General features: G+C 36.1%; 1 protein-coding gene across 1 annotated transcript; it reads right to left on the minus strand.

Annotated features, from left to right (window-relative positions):
* Positions 1-2,247: 2,247 nt before the first annotated feature.
* EBS1 (EMS-MUTAGENIZED BRI1 SUPPRESSOR 1) lies at positions 2,248-21,529 on the minus strand. The gene is made up of 37 exons (XM_088883351.1): positions 21,126-21,529; positions 19,340-19,789; positions 19,059-19,212; positions 18,451-18,622; positions 18,188-18,261; positions 17,718-17,814; positions 17,526-17,638; positions 17,282-17,397; positions 16,594-16,651; positions 15,345-15,497; positions 15,172-15,270; positions 14,921-15,076; positions 13,912-13,980; positions 13,045-13,127; positions 12,722-12,884; positions 12,287-12,421; positions 12,065-12,170; positions 11,891-11,985; positions 10,611-10,723; positions 10,323-10,530; positions 9,645-9,713; positions 9,308-9,453; positions 7,947-8,048; positions 7,174-7,321; positions 5,774-5,830; positions 5,566-5,696; positions 5,340-5,428; positions 4,924-5,273; positions 4,708-4,803; positions 4,480-4,544; positions 3,998-4,100; positions 3,713-3,871; positions 3,462-3,602; positions 3,320-3,363; positions 3,106-3,220; positions 2,818-2,970; positions 2,248-2,723 (listed from the first exon to the last, which is right to left on the minus strand). The coding sequence occupies exons 1-37, from the start codon at positions 21,284-21,286 to the stop codon at positions 2,550-2,552; spliced, it is 4,917 nt and encodes a 1,638-aa protein (XP_088739477.1). The 5' UTR covers positions 21,287-21,529; the 3' UTR covers positions 2,248-2,549.
* Positions 21,530-21,808: the final 279 nt, after the last annotated feature.

Genomic DNA, 21,808 nt, shown 5'->3' on the forward strand with positions numbered 1-21,808 from the left:
AAATGGTCATTTCAAGAGGAGGGGAGGGGGGGGTGGGTAGCTAGAGAGTGTGGTGTGGGCCAATGGTGGGAACACCTGGGATTGATTGATTTCATATGAGATAATAATAATGCAGAAATTAAAATAAAGAAATGGTTGGGGGAGTGCATGTGCATCTGATGAGGGTCCCCACTCCCCTCCTTTGTCTCTACTATTCACAATCACTACCTACTTAAAACCACCATGCGATGCCAATCATCCTTCCTATTTATCATTTACTTGTGCTAATTATTTTCCTTTTTCCTTTTGTTCTCTTTTTTGTCTTCATAATTAATTAATACATTCATATTCTCTTTTTTAGAGTGATGTTCCCTTTTCTATTTCATTTCACATTTATACGTCCACACATATATAAAATATTTCATACATCAATTCATAACGTTCAACATATCAAATTTTTTAATTTTGAAAGAGAGTAATATACTGATAGAATAATGAAAAAAGCAAAACACTATGCATACCCAATAAGTGATCGTGTGTGTGATTTCAATCGAGAGTCATTTAAAATAAAAAATTTAGGGTTTTTTGCCATCCACATCGTAAATTCAAAAGGACTTGTGATTTGTTGAAAATTACGAATCTTGGAATGTTGCTGACGTGGCAACAAATTATGGGTGGGTAATGACACACACATTTAATTGGAACCTACCCATTTCTATGTCTCAATGATCACATGTGTGAAGGGTGTGCATCATCCATGCACACAGGGACTAAAAAGAGAATATTTCAAACTTGAGGTGCAAATTTGAGAATAATAATATTTTAGAATTGATGAGGTGTGAAGGGAATGAATGAAATGGGGTATATATGTTTTTTCTTCTTTGGTCAATGTATGGCCACTCCTCAGAGAATTTAATTTATAATAATAATAAATAAATAAATAAATGGTTTTGATTTGACTGATTTTGATGAGAGGACTCTTAGTTGGACTTTTATCTCAAAAGATCGTTTTCATGTAGATGGCTTAGTACAGTTACATTATAAATTTGGAATAATTATATTTACATTACTCTCACCCATTATTTATTTATATAAATTATTTATATTTTTTAAATAATTATACATACACTCACAAAAAAAGTCAATATTATATATAAAATCCTTCATATTTTTCAAAAAAAATTACACATACACCCCTTCTCCAAAATTGGAATCTACTCTCCAAAACCAAAAGAAGACATATATATATATATATATATATATATAGTAGGTAGAGAGAAATGTGAATGCACGATGGGATGGGGATGAAGGATGCTTCCCTGCCAATAATACCCCCCTCTGCAATTCCTACACTGAAAGCAACAACAGAAACCCACATGCTTTTAATGATTGGTTAAACACGCCTTTCACTATAAATTCAGAACAAACTCCTGCAATTATGATATTCACGATTTCACTTTTTAACATAATTGATTTATTCAATGAATAATGTATTATAGTTAAAGAAAAAAATTATGTTAATCAGTTGGCTTCTATGGATATTACACTAACATTCAATTCAGAAAATTAGGTAACAATAAAAAATATGATGGATATGTTTTTCATAATTGAAACAAAATGAATTGGGGAGAGCAGCAATAGGTATAGTAGGTGTAACATTTGAGATGAGATCACCCTTCCAAAATTTGCACTACCAATATCATCATTTTTCGGGTCAACTTCCCATGTTATTATTATAATTATCATAAACAGGAAGCAATATTCCTAAAATTCAATTAACATGTCTATAATTTGTTACTAATAAGGTCTAACTTTATTGTCGAAATTGAAACTCATAATTATGAGTTCGAATTTAATCGATGTATAAACTATTATTTTACATTGATAGTAATTATTAATTAAATATAAACATGTGGTATTAAAGACTCGTATATTTGATTATGTCAATAATTGAGATTATAATATGATGGTAATCGATTTTATTCAAATATATATATATATATATATATATAATTTGTTCACTTTATCCAACAAAAAACACGTTTAACAACCTAATGTAGTATATTTATTTTTGGGTCATAATCAAAGATTAATAACTAATAGAATTATTATTATTATTATTTTATATCTTGAAAAATAGTGGACCAAAGTTAGTGAAAAATCACATAATTTACCTGTTTATGGAGAGTAATGAAGTGGAACTGGTGTATTTTTTGTTCAGGAAAGATGATCAAAATCGCATGAATTCAGAACCTTGAAGATCAGAGCTCAACAATTTGCACTTCACCTTTTTAATATCATAAATGGGAAGCAATAATCATAAAATTTTAATTACCAAGTCCTAATCATTTAATTCAGGGTTACTAACTGAATCAATATTTTTCTTTATCTCCTTCCTCTCTATAACCTGTTTCAGACAAAATTCAGTGTCCCATTTCCAGAGGACAATCATCCTAATCTAAAGAAGAAGAAGAAGAAGAAAAAAAAAGCTCATAAAATTAAGCTCTTTCTGCAGTCTGAGGCGAAACACGATCTCCATGTTTGTTCCACGTTAATTTTTCTTCAAATAATCACAATTCTGCTCTTGATTCCTCGTCTTCTGATGAATTATCACTTGTGGTCTCGATTTTGGGAGGAGGTGGGGGCTGCTCTTGGGGTTCGATGCTTTCGCCTAAGATTTTGGCCGTGAAGCGTCTCGCTTCAAAATCAAGATCTGGCCATTCTGCAACTATTCTTTTAGCTCCCTACAGTATGAAACAAAGAACAGCAGATAATAAGAACGATGATACAGAGGGGTGGGGGGCAGGGGGTGGGATTGTTTAAGAGTCGAATTTTGACCTGAAGCTTGGGCTCCTTTGTCATGGGATTGTTGCAGAGGTCTATTGTTTTTGCCTTGGGTTTCGTTGTGTTACCACACCACGACTCGCACCATAGCCACTCTTGTGGGAGGGAGAAGATGGGCACCATGTGTTGGGCGTAGTTTGGAAGATCCTGAAAGCATTCCATTACAAGTCAAGAGCAATGAACAAACATCAACTTTTTGTAACATAGGATCACAGCTGCTAACGGGCAACAAGACAGGCAACAAAATGAAACATAAAATGACGGAACAAACTGTCCACTTGCCTGATCAAGATTCGCAAGACTGTTTGGATCTTTGCTCAGGGTTTCATAAAGTACTCTTAATTGATCTCCAGCTGCTGTCTCCCGAAATTTGACCAGATCAACAACATACAGAGCACTAAACAAGCATCCCACATTTCATAAAAGTCATTTTCTATGAATAGCATTAGCATATGTCAGAATCTGTAAAAGAAGGTCTACATAAAGCTGCAGGTACCTAATATGATATGGTTTTCCTCGCAAATGATCTTTCCAGAATCCCTGTTCAACAACGTTTGAAATCAACCAGTTATGACATTAAGTTCCAACAGTAAAGGGGAAAGGATCATCAATAAATAGTTCGATCGAGGGGGATGTACTTGTTTCCAAAATCGATAGCCGTCCATTTCTTTGTTATTGTCACAGAACGGAGTATAGGCAAGGGGTCGCCCTCTTAAATCCATGTCATAAAGTTCTCCCATGTCTGCCCTCACGATCTGGTCCGCATCTACGAATATAACCTGCACGAGTAACATTATTATATAACATATTTTATCACAAGGGCTGGAATAATTCACGCATACTGTTCATTCAAGAAGCATAATGTTATTATATTGCAATGTAAAAGTACCTTCTCTAACGCGAGAGGAAAGATGACATCAAGGAAAAGGATTTTGTAAGCCCATATGATCCTTTGCTTCTCCTTCTGTTTGTGTAGCCACGTTGGCCACTTATAGGTGATCAACTCATATTCAAAACCATATTGATGAGCCATATGAGGGATTACATCCTGCCGAGAAGCCATAGACGACAAATGCAATACTCAAAGAAGGGAAAAATCATTTAAAACGGGACAAATCCAAACAGCAAAGTGAAACGAGGAAAATAAACAAAAGTCAAGAGCAAAGTATAACACCTTGAATTGAGGAGAAAGATAATTCTTTATGAACCAAAACTTGACTGGTCGATTGGTGTTTTTCAGTACACTTAAAATCATAATTTTCAGGAAACGTTCGTACCTGCAGCGGAATAGGGTCGCGAAATAGTTAAAGAGATAGAAATACAAAGCGACTCAAGCATATGCGAACAGGAAACTTGCCCACGGTTGGATCGAACTTATATACGCCTTGCAGGATAAAGAAACATGAGATCCTCAGTTTCAGAGCGAGCAGGTCAATTTTCTTATTAGTTTCGAACTATTGATATGAAGATAGAAGTACCTATAGGCATTAATCATGAATAACTCCCTGTAGCTGCCATTTTATCTTTATATACGGCACATAGTGGAAGTACTTGAGGGATATCAATTCTTGGTGATCCATTATATCCCATAGAAGGTTTCAGATGATTTGATGAAAGAGTCAAGAAACTAGTTTAGTGCAGATATAAAGAACTTACAAGTGTCCAGAGGCGACCGAAAATATATTAATTTTTTTCCCATGGCGACCACCACTTCCAGGCTCCTAGAAACAAATCACAAGTTTGTCAGTCAACACATACATTTATGCTAAACGAATAATGTGTGAAGGAATGAGATCTCATGTATGCTAAAGCATATAGAGAAGTCCAACGCTATTGTGCTTCAATGCATGTAAGCTGGGGCGAGAAGTGAAGAAGATGAATCACCAAGGAACTGCTTTTCTCTTTCTGTGACTGATCCTTTCCTCCAATAAATCCAGAAGCCCATTTGAGGATATTTGAATTCCAGCTGTTCTGAGTTCCCTGAACATTTGTCAGATAAAAAGCTCATCATTATACAACTTGGAAGTCGATACAATGCTCTCCTTTCAGGCGTTATGCACAGGAAAATGAAGATGAACATAAATTATTGTAGCTTCTTACTTTCTTACTGGTTGATTGACTGTCATCATCAGCAGGAACCAAGAGTTTCTCTTGTTCCATGCCCTTCTTTTTCATCACTTCCATGTGAACCAATTTACCCCGCAAATCATCTATTATGATTCGCTTCAACAAAGTTGTGCCCTGAGCTCCCTCACCATCCTCTTTCATAACATAGAGATCAGAGCTTCTACCTGGAGCAAGCTGCAAGTACCACACTCCAGGGAAGACCTTCATTTGCCAGTAACCCAGATTGGCCATGACAAGGGTATCAACCAAGTGGGGAGTATTTTTAGTTCCAAGAATTAACTGAAGACCGCGAGGGGGCTCCTGATCTTTTTCGGAGCAATGTCCTGTTCCAATTTTTCTTAATTAGCATGGTCAACTGATTATCAACCTTCAAATTACAGCTAGAATACCTGTAAGAACAAGAGCTTCAAGTTCAAAAACCGCTTGCAATGTCCTGATGTCGGCAAGATTCTCGAGCAATATGTTATCGAGGTCATGGCTGCAAATATCACTCATAAGTGAGGAGCTGAACAATAAAGGAAAAACTGCAAATACCTTGTGCTATGATGTCGAGAAAACTTGAAAATAGTATTGGAATGCCATTATTGCTGAAGCCTTTTCTTATTAGAAGCTTACATAGCAACAACAGGCTGAACGAGCCATGGTTCAGGAACATCAAGATTCATGGTCAGTGTCTTAGATAGTGGCATGTTTGCAAAAAATGCTTTGGGACCATGTACTGTATGATCAGTTCCACTGAAGTCATCCTGAAAAGTCAAAAGGAGTGAGGACAGGATGCCAATGGTTCTCCAAAGGGTGATAAGCTCAGAGAGATTAGGAATACCATTGTCGGCACTACATATCTGTAGTAATTCTTCAAAGGAAGATCCACTAGAGAACTCTGCCAGGGGACAACAACAATATTTTACAAACACAAGGATGTTATGTTATATTCAGCCACCAATTCACAAGAGAATTGTCCCAATCACAAATGAAGTAAATAGATATGAACTGACATGTGCACAACATAACTGTGCCAAAATATACATTATATTAGACAGAAATTGAGGTAAACACATTTGTTCATGTCCTAAATATATAAGGCTAATAAAGTCTCAACTTGATGCCTTAACAAGAATTATACAACTGCTGTTGGTCATTTTACTATCTGTACCCATCCTTACTTCGTTACTCAGTCTCTTACAGTCAGAAAGTAAGACAGTCAGTAAAATAATGTACCAGAAATTTATTGGGGATAATACTTCACAAGCCACAATATATTTATTATTTAGAGAACACTTCTAATCAAATTATCATATCAGCTTTAGCTCTTCAAGTGAGCAAAATTGCATGCATGAAGGTTATTCTGGGCTCGAGAAACATCTTGTCAGATGTCTTCGAGCTTTATGAGTGTTTCTTTCTTCGTGCCACATTATTAGAACTCAAGCATCCTCAATGGAAGAGGGGGGGGGGGGGCTCTAATAGCGGGAATATCCAAGTCACTGGAGATCCACTCATCCTGAAACTGATACATGTCTTAACAGGAAATTGGCATGCCACACTAAGTCCTGAGCTAGTTGTACAATCAACAGTATCTATTATCATTGAGACGGCATAAACAGAGGATGAGACGAGACGAAGTGGAGAATAAGACTAGTGAAAAAGAATATAAACATCTTGTGATGTTAAATTTTACTGAAACCATAACATGTTTTTTCACTGTGGAGCATGCAAAAATTGACATAGGAGATGTAAAATAGAGATATAGAGATCAGAAATCAAACAGAACAAGAGGGGGAGAAAAAGCAGCTTCATATGATATCAACTAAGTCTAAAAGACTTGATAAAACTACTAGAGAGTAATAACAACATAATAAACATAAATCTAGGATATTTTGTTATCTTTATAAAACTAATGGCTGATATGTAATTTCTTTTTCTCCTCCCGGCGGGCCTTTAACAGGGATCAAACTGTGAATATCAGGATTTAAACAACAGTGTTTCCATTCCAATATTAATCCCAGAGAAACAAAAGAAAAATCGAACATAGGTCACTTCGTTGTTGAGCTTTGCCTTCATGAACGCACAATAGCACCTTCCGATTAGAAGTCACATTTAGACTTGCTATTGCATGAAGTTTCATAACTTCAAAAAATGTAACCATGCAACAACAGGTGAAGAAAAAAAGAAAGACCACTCAAATCAAATGCATTACAAACATGTGCACTTTAAAAATAAACTTACCACTGGATTGAGCACAAGTCTCATGCTCGGCTGAATGTACTTTGACAGAATCCGGAGAAGAGCAGCGAGCTTTTGGCCAGAGGGACTCAACGGATCAATAACAGCATCAATATGAATGCTTGAATCTTCATTTTGCAAAATAACAGCACTGTGAACAGAACAAGAACAGGAGAAGAAAATGATCTTAGTGATGGAATCTTTAGGCCCCAGTTATTTGGCAGCAATAGAATCATACAAAGGAATCCCACTGCTAGAGAGATTTGTTTACTCATTATTTGATTTCATCAATGTTTGTATTAGAGAAGAAGACTACACGGAAGTCTCGTTCATAGATATTGTATTGTAACTAGTTCAACATGGTGAATCAGAGCTTCTATAGCAACATTCACAATCCGGTAAATAAGTTCCAAATTCATCAGTCTACAATTAAATAGTTAACAGTTATAGTTAAAGAATAATAAAATACGAACTCAGAATGTGAACACTCAACTGAAGTGGCCAAAGCCCATTGATACTGTTGTCCTTATAAGAAAGGAAGCCACAGCAATGAATCGACAAAAGAACAAGATAAATACAATGTCAGACCATTCAGCACTTAAATTAGCTAAAATTTAACAAACATACACATGTCCATGACGATAAAGCAGGTTCACATATTCTTTTAAACGTGAAATGTAAAGGGGGAACAAAAAAGAAAAGACCTATTAATCAACGCAATTTCCTATCCCGAAAAATAAAAGGAAGCTGATTTTCTGATGAGGAGTGGAGGATACCTGTATTCTGCGCTCAAAATTTCAAAACGTGCACTTTCAGAACTCCGCTCCCTCACAGAAATTGAGGAGGAGATGGCCATAACAATGTCACTGATGAATGTACTGCAAGGAGGAAAAAGTTTCACCATTTCTTTAACAGCTCAAGCAACAAGAGTTGAGAAACAAGCCGAAAAGCTGATGCCACCAGAATGAAGAACTAAAAGCTGGAAGAGTCATGCTTTGCAGATCAATTTCGAAATATCCTCTCTCGATAATAATAGGATTAATCATCATCAGCACTTCACTTTTAAGGCTAATCACCATGTTTATTGAATGACCACCTCATCTAAAGATTTACGCCATTAAAGGAGAATCATTTAATATTGTAACATCTAGCACGCCCCCTCACACGGACAATATTATTTTCTGTGAAGTTAACCACATGAAACTAATTTTTTTCTTTTTTATAAATGGGTGGAGGTGAGATCCAAAAATATGATATTCTGTTTAGCCAGACACTACTACCATAATGGAAGACCACCTCATGTAAGCTATTAGAGAAGCTAGCAATTAGTAAGGCGAAGAAACCTCCACTAGTATGTCTATATGCTTTCCTTTGTCATTAGCATCCATCCAGATCACTGAACAGCCTCCTAGCTGTCTCAGTTGTCTTCTTAGCAAAATGCATCTCCTCAAGATACCATCCGATTCCAGAACTGGGTTTTCTGAGTGATGCAAATAATTGGTATAATATTGGTTCTTAGCTAGCCAAATTTTTACCAGACTGCAGATGAGGCAAAGCTGAAGGAGACATCTAATCGTTCCTAGGATGATTAAACTCTCTTCCGGTTTCAAATGTAAAGGGTGCTGATTTCCTTAGGCAGATAGGTGTAGCTAATAGTTCAGCCACCCTAAGACAGTCGCATTACGCAACACATGGAAGAATGATGTTAGATAAACCATTAAATGGTTAGAAACATAGAATCTCCTGAAAAGTAGACACTTCCATCACATCATCCATGCCTACTTATCACTCAGTTTCTAAAATGGAAACAAACTGAAATGTAGCCCTTCTTTCCTGTCGGCATCCATTTTCTACGTTTCAGAGATAAATTTCCTCCTTCACCCGGAAACATGATATGAACATGATGAATGTCACAAAGTAGAATTACCAAACAGGGTTGCCACATAATAATTTCAGCTGCTTATGACATGACATTGAATAAAAAGGACCAATAAAACAGGATAATAACATGAATATGAATATATGATGAATGTTTATAGCTGATACTAAACAAGAACTATAATTTGCATCAATCAGATGTCATATGGTAATTTTGTTGTATTATATAACAAGCAAGCACAAAATTCCATTGGTATACCTTGTCAACATGTCAGGATCTATATCCTCCCACTTTATATCTTCAACAATCTCAGCAATATGTTTTATCCGTTGCTTGAACTCTAGGGATTCAAGAAGATGCAAATCATGGTTCAAGAATGTACTACCATCAGACAGTCGGATCACCTATCGAATATAATACTGACATTACATGACTTACTTAAAAAGCACAAGATTTATGAGAACCAAGCAAACTTGAAATATTCAATTAGAGAAATTTCCCAAAGAAGCCAATCCTTGCTTCAGAGATGGTTAATAAAAAACAATAAATTAGTTCCAATATATAACTTAAATCAAGAAGGGTGAACAGAACTCACTCTCCCATTGGTAATAACTGCATTCGCACCAAATTCAAGACCAAAAGTCCTGTATATAAACTGGGTCACCTGCATGTGCATTAAGCAAATAATGTCAAAGGTGTACGGTTCAACAATTTAAATGACTAATATAATCACATGTACAAATCTTACAAGTGGAGAGATAAGCATAGCTGTTACAGATAAAATGTAAAGATGTATCCTTCTTGATACTCACAAATAAACCCCCTACATAAAATGTTTCATAGGTTTCAGGATTAATGCTCTTACAGATTTGAGATTTTCTAGTGCTTTTCCACCCTAGAGGCAATAAATTCCTGGGAACTAGCAAAGAGGGTAGAAAGATAACCTGCCAGCTTGGTGGTCCTATCAAATCTAATAATTTCATTGCAGGAAGGTGGTCTAATGCATCCTATCTGACCTATCCAAAACCATGAAATCAGTCTTCTAGGGTTCAACGTTTAGTAAATCCTATGTCTACCACTGAAAAATAGGCATGCACTCGGATGGAGAAACCATTTAGAACTATTGACACTACGAAGAAAAAAGTTCATACACAAAGAAATTTCATTACTTTGTTACAGGGAGTTTATTCAAGAATTCAATCTACGGCTTGACCAAGCGGACAATCCATGATTGGATTGCTCTTGAGTAAAATATCATTGGTTAAGACCAAACCTTATTTAAGTAACTCCTCAAAATTTCAGCAGAAAATCCAGAAAGGCTAGTTTCATAGCCCTTAGATGGCAACCCATTTGCATCTGCTATCTCAAAGATCTTATCCATTAGTGCCTGGTAGCTTTCAGCAACCCCAGAAGCCAAAATATACTCTTGTTCATAGAATGAGCAGAGCTGATCCAGAAACCGTAGTACTCCTTTCTTATGACTGCAGAACGTTATTAGATAAGGAATAAAATAGAAATATAAGCAAAAAAACCTCAATAGAATATAGATGGCTCAACAAACCTATACGAGGATGCAGTTATTTCAAAAGCTTTCATGAAAAAGAGACTTGGTAAAGTTGCATCAACATTAGAATTAAACAACACACCAATCCGGGCGTTTTTGGAGCCACCAATCTGCAAAATAATGCAAGCTTTACAATTACACACGCGGATACACAGAAAAGAAAAGCATATTGATTAAAGTACATCAACTAAAATCTTTTGCCTAGGCAAATTTACCAAGCTGTTCTTGTACATCTTGACTTCAGCCCAACTAAAGCATGCAAAAATTGTTTCCAGTGGAATGAAAAAAAAATAAACATGATCGATCACTACCATGCAGTATTCAACTAGGCCAAGGGGAAAATATCTTAACGTATCTGGCTGCTTCTTGTAATCTTGCAAACAATGAGTCAAGAAACAGTTATCACAAAATTAAAGACTTAGCAAAAACACTTTATCTTATTCTGGGACTTGTTGTATGTCACATATGTCATAGGATAACCATAGAAATAGGAGAACAACATGATGCAACCTAATAAGTCTCGATTGTCATTTATATTTCCATAACAATAATACAGTGGTTATGCCTTCAAAATAGTAAAAGCCAAACATAAAAGGAAACTGCCAAATTTTAATGAATACAAACCAAAGACGAAACTTATAAATGAGTTACATTCATAGACATGGAAGTTTCTCCTTGCTACACTTAGCCTAGTCTCTCATGAAATCATGCAAGTGTCATAAGAATAGAGCAAACATTACAGACTTTGATAATGAGATCTCTCCCTTTATATGAACTGAAGATTGTGATAACAGCTACCTCTTTTAATAATTTAAAAGTGAAGTGCAAGAGGATAGCACATAAACACAAACAAAAACTTTGGCAGAAAAAGCTTTTTACGCCATCAGTCCCATGTGAAATTCCTAGCTAGAAATGGCTGCTAGTTCTGGATCAGAGCTAATGTTGAAGGTTCAGATTGTTATTCTTTTGCACTGAGAACCATTAATTGGGGGTTAGTAAGTCACATCAGTACTTTTAGGTACTTTCAGAAAAAAATTGCCATTCTAGAAAACGGAAAATCATTTGAGCACATAGTAAAAAGGATCCAAGAAATTCCCATCGTTATGTCTCCCAATGGAATGGACTGGAGAATCCCTTTCTAAACCCGCATTCTATTCGGGGATATGGAGTATGGAAAATGACATAATATCCAAGATAACACCCAATCAATGTGTTATGGCAGAAGGATGGATCATATATGCTATTACGAATTTAACCAGTTGCAGCATGAATGTTACCAGATAGCGTATTCCTTCACGTAACAACTTCATCCCTTTCTTTGATGTGATATCAACAACAAGAAGATGAGTCACAGGCTTCAAGTCATCCATGGCTGAAATCATATGCTAAAGCTCAGACTTTAATCAAGTTAAACATAGAAAACAAGCTTTGTTTTGCTTATAAAAACTTACTTTCAGGTGAATGCAAGTAGTAGAGGTCATTTAATACAGATTCCTTTGCAAGAACTGACGCACACAGAGATACAAATTTTGGTTTGGTCTTCCCCTCTGCTATTATCTACAGGGTCAAAGGATGAGGTTTAGCAAGAGAAACGATACCATTGGAAGAACTCAAAATGATACACACCATTTACAGAAGATACACTTAGCTCACAAAATTTTGAAACCACTTACCTTTGGATTATAACGCTGAATACCACTTTCAGAAAGAAATTTGTCCAGAACATCAGTATGAGAATTTATTTGTCCATAGTAGACTTGCTCCTGTATTCTGGGAAGCTCGTCATTCATGGCATTTATAAGAGCCTCCTGGAGAGCCAATAAATTATTTTCATGTCATATAACTGCTGCGATTGCATAATTCTTATAACAATTTTTTAGAGTTTGATTATTGTTGGTTTTAGAATAGAGATCCAGAAAAAAGACACATGGGCAACCATTACATAGACTACACCAAGCACAGTACTAAAATATGCATGCAATCTAGCCAGACCAAATAAAAGAATCCTAGGCAAACACCAGACTTAGATTCGTATAGCATTTCTATCGAAAATTCCAAGTGCTTGCACAAAAAAAGAATCAAGCCTGGAGAAGCAATTTAAGATGTACCTCATTGGGTTCAGAGACAAGTCCGTTCATCAAGAGAGAACACTCCAGCTTAGTTAAACCCAGTTTAAAGGCAAACAAGGAGGATTCCTGGGCCAGTTCATTCCATTTTTGCTCCTTCTCCAGTCTCAGAAGAGTATCTTGAGGTGGTGACTTTGCCTTTGGCCTAAAAGAGGAAAACTATGGATAAGATATCTGGAAGTTGATGACAACATGTACAGAAGCAAGAGCATAAATTTTGTTTAAAAACACGTCCAATATGCCTTGCAGATACAGGTAAAACAGAAGTGACGAAACTGCAGTTAGCGGTGTGTCAAAAGTCTTACAGTATTGTTTCCACAAAAGCCCCTTCTACATGATGCACCTCAGGACTATCATCTGCAGCTGACTCAGTTCTCAATTTGTTCACCTATAGTTGGGAACACACAAGTCAATACAGATACTACATGGAAAACATAGTTTCTTAGTTAGGGTACACCAAGATAACAAGTCATATATCACTAGTGGCATGTTCAGTTCAAGGGAATGAATATCCTAGTTGTCTGGCAGGATGTAAACAAATTGGAACGAAAAAATCTTGGAAGACGCAATCCACATTCTTAAAGAGAAAAGGGTGAACCCAATTAAGTAACAATGCATGGAATGGGAACTTAAGTGGGAACGCCTGTAACAAAAATTAAAAAGATCCTCTTGCATCCTTTAGCCTTGTAGAATATTCATAGATAAACGGTAAAAAATGATGTACTTGACTACAACCTTATATGCTATTGTGTACATACCTGATAAAATCATGGATTAGTAAAATAATATCATCATCATTATTATCAATATAATACTGTGAGTAAGTCTGCATCCCCCTCTCTATATGTGTCTGTATGTATAAAAGTATAGCATATATGTTATTCTTGAAACATATAAGACGTATATAATGTTTACATAATATACTTTTATGATTGTTAGGCATACAAGGGTAAAATAGGTGAGCAAAATGTTGTTCCTATCAACCAATTTACTTGACTGAACCAAACAAAAGAATCACAAAGGCCAGTCCACTAGTTTTATGTGTCTAGCTGAACAAAAGGAAAGTGCAAGACCATTCCAGGAGGGATGGCTCCTACCTGGAATGGCCTTTGGATGTTCTGGTCATTTCTTGTACCAAAGAGGTCCACTGAGTAAAGAGATCAAACACTTACGTTGCTCAAAAACTGGAAAGCCATCAAAGTCCCATGATTTTCCTTGATGTAAATGAAAAGACGTATAATCTGTCAACAGAACCAACACATGATCAGGATAGTAAAGATTGATTGCTCAAGGATAGACAATATTGACATCTAGGATTTTCCACCACCATTTCATTGTCTGCAATTGTTTCAACTTTCAATGTAACAGAACATATCCTGATTTTCTCATTTTCAGTTTTTCTTTGTTCCCCTGTTATTTTGCAGTTTCATTTTATTTGTGATTTCAGTGAGTCCTCTTTTTTCTTTTGCTCTTCCGGTGGAAAGTCATAAAAAGGTCTTTCAGTTTCATATCATGTCAAATATAGCTGCTTCTTAAGCTGAAACAACCAATAGAACCCACTTCTATAGAACAACCAAGCAGGCAAGCATGAGTGGACAATGAAAAAACTCCATTATTAGACCATTCAGAATTTTAGCATAGATCTCCATCCAAGTCAATCCCATAAATGAGACATTCTGTTTTCCTTCTTTACTATAAAAACACAAAATCTTATAAGACCATAAAAGACCTGAAAACTCAACAGAGCCTTCTAAACGCCATAACTCACCATTACAAAGAAATATTATGTATTGATGAGATTCCTTAGACTAAGATCATGTTACATGAATCGAGTATTATGTTAATTCTCCCAAGAAAGTTGTTAACGATACCATTTAAAAACCAGACAACTTCAAATTTCTGAATAATCCCCAGGCCATGAAACAGGATCCTGATTGACGACTACAGAAAGAATAAGCAAGGCTTAAAGAAAAGCACAAACAACCAAGATTATTCTACATGGGATGCTTAAAACCTAAGACAAAGAAGTTCACAAGAACCCAAGATGATCAACCTCCATTTGATAAAGATAAAAGACAATGTAAATGGTCCTTAAGCTTAAAAAAAGAAACATTAAGCTGTTCACATGTAAATAAATTTGGAAATGTCAGATATTTTTACTTTATCGGCTAAAGAAATTACCAAACTAGAAATATCTTCCTGGTCATCCTTCAAATGAGCAACTGGAAGTTCACCATCATTTGCTTCAATGTTCTCAACTAATTTTGTGGAGTACAATACTACACCAAACCTCATGGGGAGATTATTCTCAAACAACGAAATCATCATGTCAATTGTCTGCAATATGCAGATTGATTATAGATGCATTAGAGATCAATACGAAGCTGATGCAAGAAAAACCGAAGGTGAAACACAGAGAATAGAAGACTTGCCTCAAGCCCACAAAGAGATGCAGGATCCAAAACATAAACTGCATGGAATAGGTTTTTACGAATGTATCGTAGTTGTCCAGGGAAGACTGGCATCAAAATCTGACGAAGATGGAAAAAATGTAAGCCATCTAATTTATTGAAGCATTACACACATCCATCAGGAAAAACTATACCTCATTTATGTTGCTTCTCCAACGCTTGTACATGGCATCCACTTCCAAGTTATTGATGTAATGAACATGGGGAGAACGAAAATCAACACGAAATGCGTATGATTCGGAAGGGGGCAAAACAGATAGGAGTTTTCTCACAGCGCTTGGAGGAATCTACAATTTTATCAACATTGAGTATCAGGCTATCAGCCATATGAGTCGGAAAATATTCAATAAAATTAAAACACGGATATACGGAAGGATTCAAGTCAACAAGAACGAGAACCAACAAGATGAGCCCTGTGATACTTGCCATGCCTTCTTAAGGAATATTTCAAATTAATAAATGAAATAGTAGCAACTTTACCTAGATTTTTTCTTGAATCAACTAAAGCAGTTAGCAGCAAATCTTCGATAAAGTATTTTAAAATGGTTTGCAGATCAACAAAATAAACAGCACGTATTATCGCCCTTTTAACACCACAATCTTCTGATTTCTTAAGTACTAGTGCAGGAGCTGGAATCATAGCCAAGCCCTACGTGTTAAGAGTGACATTCTGGAGTTCCAGCCATTACATAGTAACTGGAAAGATATTACTCTGATAAAGAACTCCGAATTGGTAAATTGACTGATAAATGCAGTAATGCACTATGCACTAGCAAAGCGTATATTTAGCGGTATAAGGTACTAGTCAACATCCTCATCAAACTTCTCTATTTGTTGAAAATCGGATATATCAATAAATATGTGTACTGCAATCAGTCCTCTGTGTAAAGAAAGAAATTAACTCTTAATGGACATCAATAATGTACACAAAATACATTTTTAAGATATATGCCAGGATTTAGACAATGGTGTCAGTGAGAGAAATTTCCTTAATTTTTAGTAAAAAACTTGAAGTCTTATTAAACTAATTCAGTTATCTTCTTATAGAGTCATTTCACAAACTAAAGGCCATGTCAAAGTCAAAAGTACAGTAATGCAGGATCTCTCATAGCCTCCAAAAGAACTTCAAACTCCCATCCAACTATCTAGAACCACTGGATCACGATATACTTTTAGTTCCACCTGAGGTTCTATATTGATTCTTGAATGGCTAAAACCTAAACGAGAACAGTCCAATAGAAGCATTTAGAATATAGGGTTACATGACAGCTTGGGCTGGATACTTCTTCTCAGTCTCAACAGCATACAACAATTAGATAGCATAAGTTCTTTCACTTCTTACTTCAGTTTCAATTTTGTATAGAAATTTCAATAACTTTGTACCTTGAATTTTCTGTACTGATCAGCCAACGACAATTCCTGATGAACCATGTCAACCAACCTGGGATATGCAAATAATATGTACATTGTCAGTCTGGAATAAGTTTTGTCACATCAAAAACTTGTAAACAATCAAAGAATTTGGAGTAATTATTCAATCAATTATGTTCACATGTACAGTAAACTGAAGGAGTGAAGTCCAATCAAATGCTTCAGAAGTCATCTCTGGGTTATGTTGCTTGGGCAACCAGCCCATATCTTCAGCTAGAAATAGGGAGTACGTGTAACTACCAGGTTTTTGACAGAAGTACTCATAAGTTCATAAAAATGGTTTTTTTATGTATCCATGCTAGTGTATTATCTTTTAATCTACCTCCATCCATTGCCAACAACATCACAGGGGGTTCACACCACTAGCTTGTTTGGTTTTAAATTAGATACCATCTCTAATCTCTATGTTAATTTTCATTATTTGTTGAGACCAAAAGTGGACAACTGGACATTCTAGCACTCTATTTTTGACCCAGTTTCATTCTCAGCTTCTCCTTCTTTCTCCCCCCTACTCAACAGAACAAGCCTGAACATAACCGACATATTTATTTTCTTTCCCCATAAAGAGCAGACTGAGGGTTTACCAGGAAAAGATAGCAAAAAAAGGAAATAGAATTAAAGGCTAGGAAGAAAGCATTACAGATAAAGGTCAATGTCTTCAATATTGATTAAGGCGCCATTCAGAGCCATTAAGGACTTGCCAGGGGGAATCATTCGCTGATTCTCAATAATTTCTTGCTTTATGGAATCATTCAGCTGCAAAAATGTTGAATATACACCACATCAACCAACAAGACACCATTTGATGAATGGTGTATCACCACTTCAAATATAGAAACTATCTTAGATCAGTATGCAGCAGTATCCTCAGCAAAATATCATACCTTCGTACGAGATAATGAAGAAACGACACTGGGAAAATTTTGATTAATTTCTTGCATCGACTGCAAAGGATCAGAAGCCTGCACGATCCTTTGTGCAGTTTGATGTCCTAAATCTGTGCAGAGAAGGGCAAATATTAGTAAAATAAGCTTAAATCTTAGCATGAATTCTTTACACTAAAATAGGAGAATTACCCTTCAGTTCCCAAACATCCAGTGTATCAGAAACAGTAGATGACAAGAGATAATCCCTGAATGCCATAACCTCAGATGTGAGCTCCGGTTTGCGCTCCTGCATGAGCACACACATACTTTAATCCTATGATGGTTTACTGGGTTTATGCTGTATTCTTCACTTCAATTTAAATGCATAGAACTCTCTCGATGTTCTTTAAATGCTTTTTGTCATTCTAGTAAGTAGAGAAGGAAAATGTATAGCTTTACTAAAGGAAATCAAATTTGGGCAACAAAAAATATTTTTCCAACCTTTGACAAGTAAACACAGACAATAAGCAGCTTAAAAGTGTTTTTGGGAGAACATCCAAGTATAGTTAAGTTCAGAAGCAGGATATAGGTACTTAAACACTTTTCTTTTTTTCCTTCACGCTTCTTACTTCTTTCATTTATTATTTCTTTTGGTCTGGTGGGTTAGAGAATGAACGAACCAAAATCTGGGAGAATATGAACCCTCTGACTTCTTGGCTAAGATCATCAGTATGGGGATCTTCGAGAGTGACACCTGCTCAATAGGAAAATCTTCAAAAGCAATCCTTCGAGAATAGCAGTACAAAATGCTCATCATTCTTAAGATAGTGTTTGGTGAATGCTAAAACCATGATAAAGCATCTAGTTCTACATGAAATATATCATTGCTACCTCATGTCCACATGTTTGAATTATTAATCACAGCTACACTATGAAATCTCACCTTTCTTTATTGTGCTATCGTCCATAGCCTTGTATTCCATATTTTTCAGGGCAAGCTCGACACCATAGCCTCCCAGGTTTAGAGGTTCTCCTGTACCAGTGGCTCCACAGGAAGCACTTTTTGCTTCACATCCAGAGGGCAATACAGATCTGACAATGTACTTTATCTTTCCCTATAAGGTTATTAAAAACTCGTAAGCAAGTTATTGTTAAATCTATGACAAAGATAACTGGTGCATGGAACACACTAGCGTTCAACTATCAATGAAAATAAACAAATAGCAGCTCTTTCCTCTGAAGTTGAGTATCTTACTATCTTACATTTCTTTTCGGGCAACTAGAACCAATCTAATATCTCACTTGATTAAGTTCAAATATGACAAGAACATATTGTTACATGTCATGATAAGGGCAGAAATACAACCAAGAGAGAGGCTCAAGTGTCATTTAACAAGCCCTCTCAACATCTCATATTTCTCCTCTACTCTAAGAATAATCACAATCCAGAAAATCAAAGTACATCGTCTACTTCTGAGAAACTATAGAAGTTAAGAAACAATTCAAAGAGAGAAAACAAATCAGAAGAAAAATTAACTTATGTCTTTGCACCTTTCTAGCAGCGTTGGACAAGGCTATATGAAATTCCTTGAAGCATTCAGTCCCAAGAGCTCCATAAAGAATGGCAGCGGGACTTCCAGCAGTTGAATCCGGATGCACATGATCAAATTCAAAAATTTCAGGCTGCTGAAATGCACCATCCTTTCTGGCAATAACAACAGTATCATTATAAATATTGAACTGGCAAACCAACAACTTTTGCAGGCATAGAAATTCATGTCTAAAGTTTTTCCAAGAGACAGTAAACGTGAATAACATAGAGCTGGACTTACACATCATCAGAATTTTGCAGCCACATTTGCAACTCTCCGACTTCAAAGAATAGTGATCCACCAGTATCAACCCAACAACATTTATTCCCAGGACTCTCGGGGTTCATACCCAAAAGAAAGGCTTCAGAATTTGCGGTTTTAGTTGTGTCGTTTGGTTCAGAAATCCCTCCATCAATAGTGTTTGAGATAACATCATCAGCTAGAGGAAAAGAAGAAAGAGATTCCTCTGCTAACTGGCGATATAACACTAATCTAGGTGATGCTGACCTAAGGGTTAGAGAGAATTCAAATATTGATGCCAAACGTTCGCTTAACAGAGATTTCCCATATCTGGAAATTTTCTTCAAGCAATCTTTTGCAGTATTAGAATCAGAATCTACATTTGTGGAGTGAATCCATGATTCAACAAAATCCCAAAACAAGTCTTTCCATTCTTTAGATAGCAATTCCCTGTCAAATACAAGAATCTATTGTCATAATAAGGTAAGCTAAAGAATCCAGACACAACATAAAAAGTAGAATGGTTGTAGTTAAAGTGAATCTAGGCATGTTCTGGAAGATTCAGAGCAACAGCAAGTCCTATATAGCAGTTGACACTCATAATAACGACACTGCAATCTAATAATTCTGATGGGTAATTTATTTCTTTTGTTCTCATTAGCCCCTTACTTCATTCTCACATTGAAAAGCTCCTCGAAGACCTTATTCAACTGAGCATGCTTAAGGATTAACTGCTTCATTATATTGTTTTGACAGAAATGGTGAATCAACGTCGTCAACTAGGAAAACAACCTTCACTGTAAGTTAGTTTTTCCTGCTAATGCACCATAGATTTTTAATAAAGTCAGATTTACCCTAGGTTTTCAACTTAATTCGAGGCCGAGTGAGGAGCAACAAATTGGGGTTGGTTATATATCAATATAGGAACATATGGGGAAAATTTAGACATTTTCCAGAGATGGTGAATGTATTAGTGTGTGAAGCCTGACCCAACATTACATCCAAGCCATGAATCCAGCCACATACTTGTATAATGCTTTATAGGTGGCCTAATATAAATAGTTAATGGTTGACCTTTTATTGTAATTCACGCAAAACAATGCTAGTACAAATTGATTTTGAACAACCATGGACCTAGGAGATTTCTCTAAACCACGTAAATCTTGTGTCTTACAACTATCTTTCTTTTCATATCTCTGAACGAGTTCACAGTCTCACAAAACTCAATTTCTAATAGAATGCGATCAAAGTATTCCTTCAATATAGGAGGTTGCATTCATTCACATGGTTAGAAGGCATTAACTCTATATAATCATTACATGATAACAAACATGTCTTGATAAGAAAATGGGGCTCCTTTGGTTAAACATGAAAACATTATGCCATAAGAATATTCATGACTAAATCTTGTGCTAAGGATTATAGATTACTTCTCAGAGTAACAGTATTAAGAAAAATTAAAAGGAGAACCAAGAAGAAACAGCTAAAATTAGCATAAATTAACGATTACAGCTTTCCAGCATCATTGCCCACATCAAAAACTAAAACCTGATAAGACTTCCTAACATCTAGCAATTATCATTTGATCAGGACTTCTCTCGCATAAATGCAGCTTAAACAAAGCGCATACGAAGACAAGCAAGCAACAATCACAACAGAATGTGCAAGAATCAGCAACAATTCACGCCCCAAATATCTCAAACGAAAAACTGCATGTGATATGTCTTACAAGTACAACAAAACAAGCCATTCAAATAGTCTCTGAAAACCCAAAAACGAAAATTACCCGGCTTCCAGAAGAAGTGGAGTGCCAGACCACTTGGCTCTAAGAGCCACCTGCACATTCTTGGGCTTACGGTTCTGGGCAGAAACCGAGTGCCCAGAAAGACAAATACACAAAATTACAAGGATCAAAAAGCAAAACCCAGATCTAAACAGGGTTCCCATTCTTGAATCTTGATCAACTCGCGTCTTAATTTTCAAGATTGCATATAATCAAACCATGTCCATCGAAGAAGCCACAATTCAAGATCGAATTTTTAATGGGTTTCTCGTCTCTTCCTCAGTGGTTCTTTGTGTACAGTGGTTTGCTGTGTATTTTGTGCACTACTGACAGTGAGGAAGACGAAGACTTGGGCTGGGTTTTACAGTCCCGGAGTCTGGTAGGGTTCATCTGGACACCAGCTGAGAAGTAAATCGGTAATTTTGCTATTACCTTCTTATCAAAAGGGTGTTTTGGTCTTTTTATTTAGATCTTGGGGCTATGTCAGTAAATTTGCTTTTTCTCTAATTCATCTCAAATGTTGGCAATTGATTGGTAGTTAACTTACATCATAATGCTGACGTGGCTTAATTTCATTGGCGACTTAGAGTTGAATGCACTAGGCCATATCTAATCCTCTAGATATTACACCCCGTCATGTATGTGGATAGACGACATACCCTATTTTTCTAAATTAAAGACTATAG

This window comes from Sesamum indicum, linkage group LG8 (assembly GCF_026168435.1).
Source record: "Sesamum indicum cultivar Baizhima isolate 11 linkage group LG8, ASM2616843v1, whole genome shotgun sequence".
Lineage (NCBI taxonomy): Eukaryota > Viridiplantae > Streptophyta > Magnoliopsida > Lamiales > Pedaliaceae > Sesamum > Sesamum indicum.